At 41.2% G+C, this 12,400-nt stretch overlaps 1 protein-coding gene across 7 annotated transcripts in view; it reads left to right on the forward strand.

Annotated features, from left to right (window-relative positions):
• LOC140659369 (ephrin type-B receptor 5) overlaps positions 1–12,400 on the forward strand; it is an 80,380-nt gene that overhangs the window by 19,399 nt on the left and 48,581 nt on the right. For all 7 annotated transcript variants that reach the window (XM_072878988.1, XM_072878970.1, XM_072879016.1 and 4 more), the window contains one exon: positions 9,726–9,790. In XM_072878988.1, the coding sequence (XP_072735089.1) occupies positions 9,726–9,790 (65 nt within the window). The remainder of the gene's footprint in view (positions 1–9,725; positions 9,791–12,400) is intronic.

Raw genomic sequence — 12,400 nt, forward strand, 5'->3', positions numbered from 1 at the left:
AATAGGAGGGGAATGGAGCAGGAGGGAGTTCAGAGAGGAAATAATTGTTGTAAGATTATAATACAAATTCTTAAATCTCTGCAACTCTGTTAATTGCTGATTTAAAAATGATTTTACAAAGTACTATGTTATTCCTTAGTGTAACTGATAGAGGAACTGAGATAGAAAAGGGAGAGAGAATGTCTATTCTCTGCAAATATGAAGTAACTCAGTGATGCCTGTAGGAACTGACATTTTTGGAATTCAGTGATCACTCCTGCAAGTTTGTAGAGATAAAAGAATTTAGAAAACACTGTGTGATACAGCTTCACAGATCACAGGGCTGAATTGCCTGAATTAAAATAGGACAGTAAAATTCTGCCTATGGAGGTGAAGTAGTAAAGGTGCCCATGAGCCGAATTTCAACTCTCAATTCAGAGTCAGAGGAGTCAGCACCTTGCATTGTGACTGTACTACATGGTCCTAGAATTTCACTCAAAAGCTAATTTGCATCTCAGAGGTGAGGTTTTTTGTTGTGGTCAAAAGGCAAAGAAGAATTATGCATTAGGGGAAGGAAAGTCTGATGATAACTATGTAGAAAGCTTTGCTTTACTACGGAGTTATCCATAAGGAAGAAAAATGGCCCATGGCCATTTTGTTGACTCATTATTATATATAGTAGAAACCTGAACTTCAGGTTTCAGATTTAAGTTGAAAAATACAGGGAATATCCAGTTTGGTCTTCAGTTTTTGTAAGGTTTCTTAGAAGTTTTAGATGGTGTCTAAAATATGTTTCACCTGTAACTGAAGAGGATTGTCTGAGTGGGAAAATCAATCAAGGCAATTTTTCTTCCAAGTGTTTCTGAGGCATTTGAGTTAGATTTAAACAGTCCGAATGTAAATCACTTTTTGTCTCAAACTAAGCTTTGTTTTAAATTTTCTAACAGGGGAAAAACAATATTGATAAAACCTTAATGTAAATCATTAAGAAAAGAAGGAGAAGCTGTAGAGAAGGGAAGAAAAGTAGCCAAAGTATTCAAACCATCTTTCTATGCATTATGAAGAGAGCAATACTTTTTATGCAGAATGCTCTTCAGATATAAGGAAGGCAGTACCCTTTTACAGGACCTAATGGGACTTTAAACCCCTTCGTGACTCAGAAATAAAGAAGTTCTTGTAAGCAATTGAAAATGTTTTTGTTGTTATTGTTGTTTCTAATGCATAAAAAGGAATCATTAGGCTGAACTTATTTGATACAGATCTAGTATTTGGACACATTGATTTCACTAGGAATGAGCATGTCTGTCCAAAATTTTCCAGACACAATTTTTGACTAGAAAAAAGCCTGCATAGGAAGCATGAGGGAAAACTGTTTTGGAAACAGAAGACATTTGTAAACTTATTATTTCAGCTTTATAAAAGGAAACAAGACTGCACAAAAGTTTTCATTAAGATTCCATTTCCCAATGTTTATGGCTCTGCAAGAGGTTTTGAGGTTTCAGTTTGGGGAGCATTATTTTGAACTACGTGCTGGGTAAAAATATAGATTTTTTCCTTTTTCTCAAAAATATGTAAAGAAATACACAGAAATTTTATTTCTATGAGTATCTATAAATATGTAATTACTGTCTACAGTTTATCATTTAACATTTTTGTAGGTTAACCTTTCTGTAAAAGTTAGTGAAGCATAGAATTTAAGAATGCCTGATAGGCTACAGTCAAAATAGCTGAGAGCAAGTGATTACTTCTTAATGAAATAGCTCTTACTAGGGTACAGAGTTCAATTTTCTGTGGAATATTGGTTTGGGTTTGACTGAGTTAAAATGTTTACAGCTGTAAACACAAGCGGAGTTCATTTTGCAGAACTCATTAAATATGTTCCAAAGGAATGATGTGTTCTGCATGTGAGTGACTGCATTTATTCTACAACAAACTCTCCAGCCTGCAAAATGGCTGGACATCCTCTCTAAATATCTTCTGGAAGTTCAAGATATAGAGAGGATAATTCTTCTGCTATGGTAGAAACTTTTTTGCATTACAAGTGTCTCCTTGGCAAAAGGGAATATGCAAGAAAAAGTTTGTGAGGTCAGGCATTCTTTTTTCATTTAACTGGTTGTCATCTTGGGATATTGAAAATAATGTATTGATTGCTCAAATAGGCTTGACTTTGAAGTGGAGGAAAACTATACTTTCCTCAAAGGTAATCTTCAGAGTAAAAAATACCATTACCTTTTGTTTTATTATATGCAAAGAAAGGTTTAAATGAATGTTATTTTACTTCAGGGGAAGAAAAAGTAAAATTAACTTTTTACTTCAGTTGCTTGTGATTCACATCAGTTCTTAAAATCCTAGCAAAGATTTTCTGTTATGTTCTTCCCAGTTCTTTCCTGACACTTCCCTGCATGCCAAAGTCTTTGCCACATGCTTGGAAAGCCCAGGGCAGGTGAAGGTGAATGGGACTGGGCTGGATGTGCAGCTTGTTTGTAAGGGGAGGGGTGTCTGGGTTATCCCATTGGTCACTCTCAGCAGCTCCACTTGATTTGTTTTCTCCCATAATAGATTAGTCTGTAGTCCTTGTGCTAGGACATCCCCGTTCCCAGGTATGTACTGTAGCCCTATGTTGAAACTGTTCACAAGCTGCAGGCTAGCTCTTGGTGCTTGGAGGTGTTGGACAGTAGAGGCTATTCATGCTGCAACTAACACTGTTTATATTCAAAGCTAATTAAAGCTTCAAAGAAAAGGAGCAGCATTCTTGTAATATATTGTATCTGGGACTTTCAGTATATGCTTCAGTGAAACCTTGGAAGACCCAAGCTCACTTTTTAATTTTTATGAAACAAAAAATAACCAGAAAAACATAGATAAACTTTAAAAATTACACTGTACTGTCATCAAAACTAGCCAGTTTGATGACAGCGGCAGTTGGATAAATTCTAGACTCAATAGTGGGTGTTTGCAGAATGAATCTCTTAAGCTGTGGAAGAATACATACTATATTGTATTACTAGGAAAGTTGTAGATGATAATAATTTTGATTGCATATGCAAAGTTGAAACTAAGCATTTAATATATTTTTTTTTAATTTCCTGATGTCTGCATTTCCTGACATCAGCAGAGGAATTAGTGCAACATGCTAATCCTGGCAGTTTCCCTAGAGCTTTAACAAAAGAATAGGGGAGGTAAAGAGAGAAATACACAGTCATTCATAAAGCTTAAAAGCTGTGCTACCTTGCAGATAGCGACGTATTTCCATATCCTAGACCATTTGGCTGTCATTTCTGTCTTTCACAGATGGTACATAACCTGTTATTGGGGTGTGAGAATTCCTCCATGCAGATGACATCTTCGATGTTCTGATAGTGTCAGCATTTTGCTCTGACATAGCAAGTAGTTAAAAAATATTATACTTCATAGAACTCACTATGTACATATCCCATTGGCTCCAAATAGCTTTTTTTATTAATTGCATATGAATACAGACGTAATACAGGAACATTCATTGCAGGAATGACTTCACAATATAGATTTATCCAAGAAAAAAATCAAACTCATTTGTCTCATATAGGTTGGTTCTGTATATATTCTCTTATATTAGGAGGCATATTTTATAACTCTCTAGGTTGTTTTTTCATGGTAAGTCATAGCTGAACTGTAAAAAAGACATTTTTTGTTAAAAAATAACAGCAATCTTTGTATTGAGTAGTTATGAACAAGTGGGATTTTTTGGCTATTTTTGTTTGGTTTTTTATTTGTTCCATCAACTCATTCTTGAAAAAGAAAATACTTGTTACAGTTGCATATGTCACTAGTTATTGATATATTATTTACTTCATCACAATAGCTGTTTAGTTTTGGATGAAGTTCTAGTGTATTTAAGGCTTCCCAAAGGTTTCACTGTATACTGTCTCCAAGTGATAGCCCACATATGTAAATATATTTGTTCAGTTGTGTGATAAAAGGCTTATCTCCCCACACTCAAAGGAGCACAGAGGAACAGTGAAAGGCAGGGGAACCTGAAAAACCTAACAGAGAAATAACCACCCTGACCCAGCTTCTCCCAGGCCTATCACAGGAGCGTGATCAGCCCATTGAGTGGGAATGGAACCCATTAAGATAAGTCAATGGAAGTGCTCTCTGGAACACCTTGAAGATTGAGGGGGGTTACTGCCAACAGGGGCATGGGACTTATTATGGGATGTAAGGAAGATCATTTGGGGCTTCTGCAAAACTTACCGTGGGTTGTTTAGGGGAGGAACTATAGGTGGGGAAAGGGAGGGATCAAGGGTGGTTTTGGGGAGGATCAAGTGTGAGAAAACAGACAGATAAGGGGCCAGTCATGTGTAAACAGGCTGCTAGTCAGTATGCCTGTCAGGCCTTGACCTGCACCTTATTGCCACAGTCTATTCTATCTTCTTATTAAATACAAATTTTCACTAGTTACCTGGGTGAGGGGGCTTTATTTTGTGTGTATGTGTGTATATGGACATTTAAATGCCAGCAACTGGAGTGGAACCACAGGTCATAGGGGCCCATCTGTTAGTGCTGCCAGCAACTGGAGAGCCTGAAATGGATGAAAACCAAGTGCCAGGAACTCAAGTTGGACCACAGGTCATAGGATCTGTGCATCTGTGATGCCAGCAACTGGAGTGAGCGAGCTTATATGAGTGAGTCTGTGTTCTCTAGCAAATACCAAGCCAGACTAGCTGATCAGTAGACTAAGTGGATTGGGAGGCCAGGGAGAGACCAGAGAGTCTGGGGGATGAATGAGACACTTGTTTGTATGTGTGTGTTTCTATGAGTGAGACAGCTGGAGGAACTATCTACTGAGGGGATCAGGAGGTCCAGGCCAACTACTGGGGAGACTGTAAGTTCTGGGGGTTCTTTGAGAGTCCTGTCTGTGTACTGTGTATCTCTGTGCAACTGGAGACAAGATGATCCAAGGGCCAGCTCCTGGGTAGGCTGAGTGTCTAAGGCCAGTTACTGGAGGGATCCATAGTGTGTGTGCATGTGTTTGTATGTGTAAGTGGGGTTTTGTGGAGTGGGGCAGCACTACAGCTGTGGGCCTTAGGGGCTCACATGTCCAAGTACCAGCAACCTAGGAGAACAAGAATCCGGGGCCAGCTACTGGGTAGAGTGCATGCCTAAGGCCAGTTAGTAGAAGATCCATAGTGTGCCTGTGTGTGTGTGAAGGGATGTATCAGTGTGTGAGGGTGTCTGAATACTAGGAACAAGAGTGGGGCTGCAAGCTTCAGGTGCTTGTATGTGCAGGTGCCAGCAAATGGGAAGACCACAGACCCAGAGGTCAGCTGCTGGAGACTGAATGTTTAAGGACAGTTATTGCAGGGATCCATATTGTATATAAATGCATATATATTTCCCACTAACAGACCTTCATCCTGAACAGCCAGAAAGGGGAGCAGGATGAGGCCATTGGTGGTGCTGTTTCTGTTTGCATGACTGGTGAGTGCTTCTGTCTGTGTTGATCTTCATGGCTGGCCATGTGTATATGTGCAGTGCCTACATGTGTTTGTGTGTGTGCCTATTGGGAATACCCACTCAACCTTGCTATTGGTTGGACCTGGGGACATGGAGCTGCAGCAGCCTTGCTTATGTGACGTTACTGGATTTGGCAACCACTAACAATATTTCTGCACAAGCCCAGAGAATGCTTTCTCTTTCCAGCCCTCTTAGAGAGCATCTGCAGTCTTTCTACTTGTTCATGTTCAAGGCATGATTGTACAAGGCAGAATAAGCCCAGTAATATTTCAGTTCTTTTCAAGAAGTCTGTTAAGCCAGAGAGCTTTGCTGCTTGGGCATTCAGCTGCATAGCAAAGCAAACTCTCTGAATGTTACCTTTTACCCTAGTGCCCTTTGCCTTATTTACCAATGTACGTGTACATTTGGATATATTCAGAATTCAACTGGACAAGGCTTTGAGCAACCTACTGTAATTTAGCCTGGCCTTGAGAGGGGTGTTGATCAAGATGACCTCTATACCTCCCTTCCAGCATGTTTCATTCTGTGATTCGATGGTCTAGTCATTCTTAGCACTAGCTTCTAATCCCACAGGTAAAGGGGTTCTTTTGCTGTCTTCTCAGGATCAGTTTTCTTCTCAGTGGCTGTAGTTGGGTTGTATAATTCTCTCTTGCACCACTCCACTGTTAAGACACTGAGGACAAGTGTTCTTCAATCCAGAAAGCTGTTGGCTCATCTCTGCTATGCAGAAAGCTGTTAGGCCATCTCTGCCTTCATGAAGGTTGTCCAAGGGTCAATCATCCTTGGGTGAATTGTCATCTTCTTGCATCAGGGGAACATTTTGCCTGTAACACAAGCACTAAAGCATCTTGCTTGAAAGTATAGGGTAACCAAAATCTGAAAAACATTAACATGCCTATTCTGAACAGCCTGATCTGTAATAACAACTTCCAACCTCTGCCCAGTTGATCTTGATGCTGACATTATAGTTTAGTGCAGCTCAAGAGATTGGTTTGTGGCGTAAGTATAGACTGGTACTAGCATAAGTCTTTGGATTTTTTTTCACCCTTTCTAGCCTGCAAGAACAGATGACACTGAAATGAGAGTGTAGTTAATTCTGAATTTTGTTTCACAAAGAGTATAATGAATCTATTTGACTCTGCTATAAAAGATGATTTTTTTTTTAGTTTAGGGAAGAGAAATATAGGAGAATCTCTCATTAGCTATTTTTCTCTTCTTTGACCTAAAATAACAGTCTTCATAAGAAAATGGAATCTCATTCTTCAAAAATGTGAGATTAAAGCAGGAGTCGAAGAATTGTCATCATTTCATGTGTTTAAAAGCCTCCAGATTGCTCAGATACCTTGATTATTCCTCATTTTTAATCCAGGGTGGAATATTGTTCTGTTGACACTCTGAAGTGATACTCAATAAGCGCTGTCTCTAGCGGCATCATGGACTGTCCTGGGCCTGGGTCTGATCTGATCTTGCAAGACCCTTGATTTTGAGCAAAATAGAGAGGGTGTAAGCCAATTTTCTTCCAGGTTGATAAATTCAGCTGAACAGATCATTGCTATCTGCACTGAAGAGCAGCAGAACACTCGTCTGGCCCAGCACACTGAGGATGTGGAATGCTACATCAGTACTAATAAAGTGGCAGAGTGAAGGCTTATACCTGTACACTGGTATGTAGTGATACATACTGTAAAATTATTAGCACAGTCATAGATTTGGCCCATGCCAACTAACCTTCTCCTAAACAGTGCCTAGGCATAGGTCAGAGGTTAGGGTGGACCAAGGACCATTCCTGAGAGATGGTTTGGCTGCAACCATGCACTTCTGTGGGGCTGGAGTTTTTAGCAATGTGAATATGAACCATACTGTGCCTGTTGTCCTCAGAATTAGAGAGCAGTCTAACAGCTTGTTAGATTTATGAGTGTACATGCAGCTAGTGTGACTGGAGATCTGATTCAAGGCATACAGCCAGTAGGAGAGGGAGAAAAAGAAGAAAAATAGTGAGGGACTTTTGACCATAGGTCACCAAATGAGATTCATGCACACAACATTCTTGTGTACTTTTCTTATTTTTCTGATGCTTCCTGACTTAAAATATGCACTGTGAGAGGGACAGTTCTGTCTGCTTCAGGCTGCCCATATCTGTTTGCCTGTGAAATATTCATGTGCTTGATAAAGATTACATTGCTCACTGGTGAGAAGCTGTCTGGAGAATATGCTTCCTGCTAGTCGTGGCAGAGCCCAGGCTGCTGAGCAAGTCTTCTCTATTTTCTCTCTTCTCCTTTCCTTTCTCACTTTTTATCTGGCTTTCCATGCCCTGATTAACTTTTCTCTATTTTATTTTCTCCTAGAGTTTCCATGGGCATTATACTTTGCTAAATGGGAGACTCAGACCTGATTAGAAAAAAACTTCGTTCTTTGTTGAAAAATGACCTTGTATATTATTTCAGCATATCAAAGCCATATTTTGGAACACAATGGCAAAGTACTGACATGACAGAGTGCAACCCCTGTGCCAGACTGTGCAATTCAGACAGTAAGGTGCATGGGGGAATGCCAAGTCCCTCTGCTGCCAGGACAGCCTAGGGGAAGACTATGCCTCAAGGAGGCATAGGCCTTTCACAAATGTTTTGCCGCTCAGAGGAACCATTTGAGCTGAGCTATGCTTGAGTACCGAGCTGCTCAGGATTTCCTGAGGTCTGTTAGGTAATTTTAGTGGGGTCGTGCTTTAGCTGTAACCAATAGCTCTTTCCAGTTCTGGCAAGCCAGCCTCGATATTTTTGCACTGCTTTTGAAGCAAGGAACTGCATCAGCTCCTCAGGAAGGTCTAAGAAATATATGATCTCCTGTAGGAATATAGGGAACATCAGTTCGGGGACATCGATGAAGCCTGAGGTCTGGATAAACTTGCTCACTTGATCATGTCTACTTTAGGATGAGTTTAGTCTTTCCTTTGTGCTGATTAATGTGGAGCGAATCCCCAGGAGCACTGATAGGGATAGTGAAGTCAGCAATCCATAATTTGGAAATAGAAACTATTGAGGATCTCTCCTGCGTAAAACATGGGACAATCATATCATTAAACCTTTGCAAGGGGAATAATGAATCCTGTTTGTAAACAAGCTGGATGTTGCTGTTGGGTTTTGTTTTTTTCTGTTTGTTTGTTGTTTTTTTTTAAACAAAGCAACAAGATAGAAAAATGAAAATTAAAGTAAGCAAACAAAAGAGGTTGACTTTCCAGAATTTAAGAAAAAGCAGTCAATTTGCACAGTATGTATCAACACATGTAAATACCTATTTGACAGGGTCTTTTTCTTCCCCTATGTCTTCACTATAAATGTACACAGAAAAGTTCACATACTTGCATACCAGTAACTTCCAGGGTGGTCTCAGACCTTGACATTCACTTCTGGAGAATACTATGTCTATAGCTTGCACTGTCACAATCTCTTCTGTATTTCTTTGTACCTGAACAGAGAATAACATCTCCAAGAGCAGTCTAGTACCTGTCTCCAGCAGTAGATTCAATAACAATGGAAATGCAGACTAGTTGTGGGAATAAACTAGGCTTGTGAAGTTCTGCATGTACCCTACACCTGAGCAGTATAATGCAAGAGACTATTTAGTACTGATTTTCTTTTAAAACTGGGACTTGCATGCAGGCTTGTAGCCTAATGCTGAGCTCCAGAACAAAGTGAATCCATTACAGGATCAACTGGGTCATCATCCTAAACTCCCACAGAAATTAGGTTCCAGAGCTGGAAACAAAAGTGTCTTGGCCTTGTGTCCACATTTACACCTGCAAATAAAATGGGCAACCATAGTCCGGAGGAGACTGGCGTGCATTCATATAACTCATCCCTCTCTCCCACCCTTTCCAAAAACAGGGTGGCCTCATCTGTACTGCTTATTATGATAGCTCTGCTGCATGCTGTCAGTGTGCTTACACTTTGCCTGGGAAAGTTTTTGTCTGGCCAGAATATTGCCAAGCAACTTGCTAACCATGAGTTAGCATGATTATGTGCCCAGTGCCTCTGCCCCTGTCTTGGCCCTACTTAATTTACAAGTATGGACGTAGCCTGTCATATTTAATCTCAAAACATGAATGTATATTCTGGGTGTGTGGAAGCCCTCTACAAGACATGTTTTTGGGTTTTTTTTTCAGAGACAGTCTTGTGAGGGACAGATAAGATTTTAGCCTGACTTGGAAAAGCACAAAATACTTTTTTTTATTTAATTTTTTAAAATATAAACAGAAATACTTCTGGATACAACTGGAGAGACCTCAGAGATTGGCTGGACCACCCACCCTTCTGATGGGGTAAGCATTTCCCTTGTCCTTTTCTTGACCGCACCTCTGCTGGGAAGGCGTGCATGCAGCTGATGAAGAAAGGGAAACTGGAACCAATGAGACTTGTTTTATGGATGTTGTACATATGAAAAATTTGAATATCGTACGTTGTGCAAAGCCAGATTCTTAAGAGAGGAGGATACTTAGTGGGATAATATTGCCACCTCCTTACCCTCTTGCTTCCACCCTCCTTCAGAAACACTCATGAGGTCTCCAGCCGTACCCCCACCGGACTAAATAGAATAGAATAGAATAGAACAGAATAGAACAGAATAGAATATTTTAGTTGGAAGGGACCTACAATGATCATCTAGTCCAACTGCCTGACCACTTCATGGCTGATCAAAAGTTAAAGCATATTGTTAAGGGCATTGTCCAAATGCCTCAAACACTGGCAGGCTTGGGGCATTGACCACCTCTCTAGGAAGCCTGTTCCAGTGTTTGACCATCCTCTCACTAAATAAATGTTTCCTAATGTCAAGTCTGAACCTTCCCTGACACAGCTTTCCTACACATCCTATCACTGGATACCAGGGAGAAGAGATCATCACCTCCCTCTCCATGTCCCCTCCTCTGGAAGCTGTAGAGAGCAATGAGGTCGTCCCTCAGCCTCCTTTTCTCCAGACTAGACAAACCTGGTGTCCTTAGCTGTTAGCCCCATAGGACATGCCTTCCAGCCCTTTCACCAGCTTTGTTGCCCTCCTCTGGATGCATTTGAGTACCTTAACAGCCTTTATAAAGTGTGGGGCCCAGAACTGCACACAGTACTCAAGGTGAGGCCGCACCAACACTGAATACAGCGGGATGATCACCTCTTTTGACTGGCTGGTTATGCTGTGTTTAATGCACGCCAGGTTGTGGTTTGCCTTCTTGGCTGCCAGGGCACACTGCTGACTCATATTGAGCCTGCTATCAACCAGCACCCCAGGTCCCTTTCTGCAGGGCTGCTCTCCAGCCGCTCCTCTCCCAGTTTATACTTGTGTCTGGCATTCCTCTCTCGCAGGTGCAGAATCCAGCATTTCTTTTTGTTAAATTTCATGCCATTGATGATTGCCCAATGCTCCAGTCTATCTAGATCCCTCTGCAAGGCCTCCGGTCCCTCAAGAGAGTCAACAGCGCCTCCCAGTTTGGTATCATCAGCAAACTTGATAATGGTGCATTCAACTCTTGCATCCAGGTTGTTGATATATTGAACAGAACTGGCCCTAGAATTGAGCCCTGAGGAACACTGCTGGTGACCAGTCGCCAGCCAGATGTAGCCCCATTCACTACAACCCTTTGAGCCCTTCTGCTCAGCAAGTTCCTCACCCAGTGTACCTGCTCATCCCACAGCTGGACAAGTTGTCCAGAAGGATGCTGTGAGGGACAGTATCAAAAGCCTTACTAAAATCCAGAAAATCTACATCCATTGCCTTTCCTTCATCCACTAGGTGGCTGACCCTATCATAGAAGGATATCAAATTAGCTAGACAGGACTTTCCCTTTGTGAACCCATGTTGACTGTGCCTGATGATTGCGTTGTTCTTTAAATGCCTTTCAATGGTACCCAGTATGATCTTCTCCATAATTTTTCCAGGAACTGAGGTTAGACTAACAGGTCTGTAGTTTCCTGGGTCTTCCCTCATGCCCTTCTTGTAAATTTGAATGACATTGGCTAGCTTCCAGTGAGTAGGGACCTCCCTAGACTCCCAAGACCTTTGGTAGATGATTGAGAGGGGTCCTGCCGTAACATCCACTGGCTCCTTCAGTACTCTGGGATGAATCCCATCAGACCCCATGAACATTCAGCTGATACAACTGGTCCTTTACAATTTCAGTGTCCACAAATGGAAAGTCACTGTTCTGCATTTGTGGTCCTCCAACTCAGGGGACTGGGCAGTCCAAGGTCTATCAGTATTATTAAAGACTGAGGCAAAAAAAGCATTGAATGCCTCTGCTTTTTCTTCCTCCCTATTAGTCAGGTGACCATCTTAAGTATCTGTCCAATGTTTTCTTTAGACCTCCTCTTGCTATTAACATACTTTAAAAAGCCTTTGTTTTTGTCTGACACAACACTGGCCAGTTTCAACTCTAGTTGAGCTTTGGCCTTTTGTGTCTTTTCCCTGCATATACGAACCACAGCTCTGTAATCTTCCTGTAAAGCTTGACCTTGCTTCCAGAGATCATACAATTTCTTTTTTGCTCTTGAGCTCCACGAGGAGTTCCCTGTTCAGCCAAGATGGTCTTCTGCCCCACTTGGTCTTCTAACACGCTGGAATTGCCTGGTCCTGTTCTTCTAGAAGGTGGTTCTTAAAAACGGACCAGCAATCATGGATTCCTAAGCCCTGAAAAGCAAATTCCCAGGGGATACTTCTAAGTAGCTCCCTGAATAGCTTAACATTTGCTCTCTGGAAATCCAGGGTAGAAAATCTGCTGTCCTTTTTTTCTCATTACACCAAAAACTTTAAACTCAACTATTTCATGATCACTGCAGCCAAGACAGCCACCTACCATCACATCTCCCACAAGTGCTTCTCTATTCACAAAAAGCAAGTCTAGGAGGGCATCTTTCCTAGTTGGCTCACTGAGTACTTGTGACAA

The sequence above is a fragment of the Ciconia boyciana genome, chromosome 1, assembly GCF_034638445.1.
Source record: "Ciconia boyciana chromosome 1, ASM3463844v1, whole genome shotgun sequence".
Taxonomy (NCBI): domain Eukaryota; kingdom Metazoa; phylum Chordata; class Aves; order Ciconiiformes; family Ciconiidae; genus Ciconia; species Ciconia boyciana.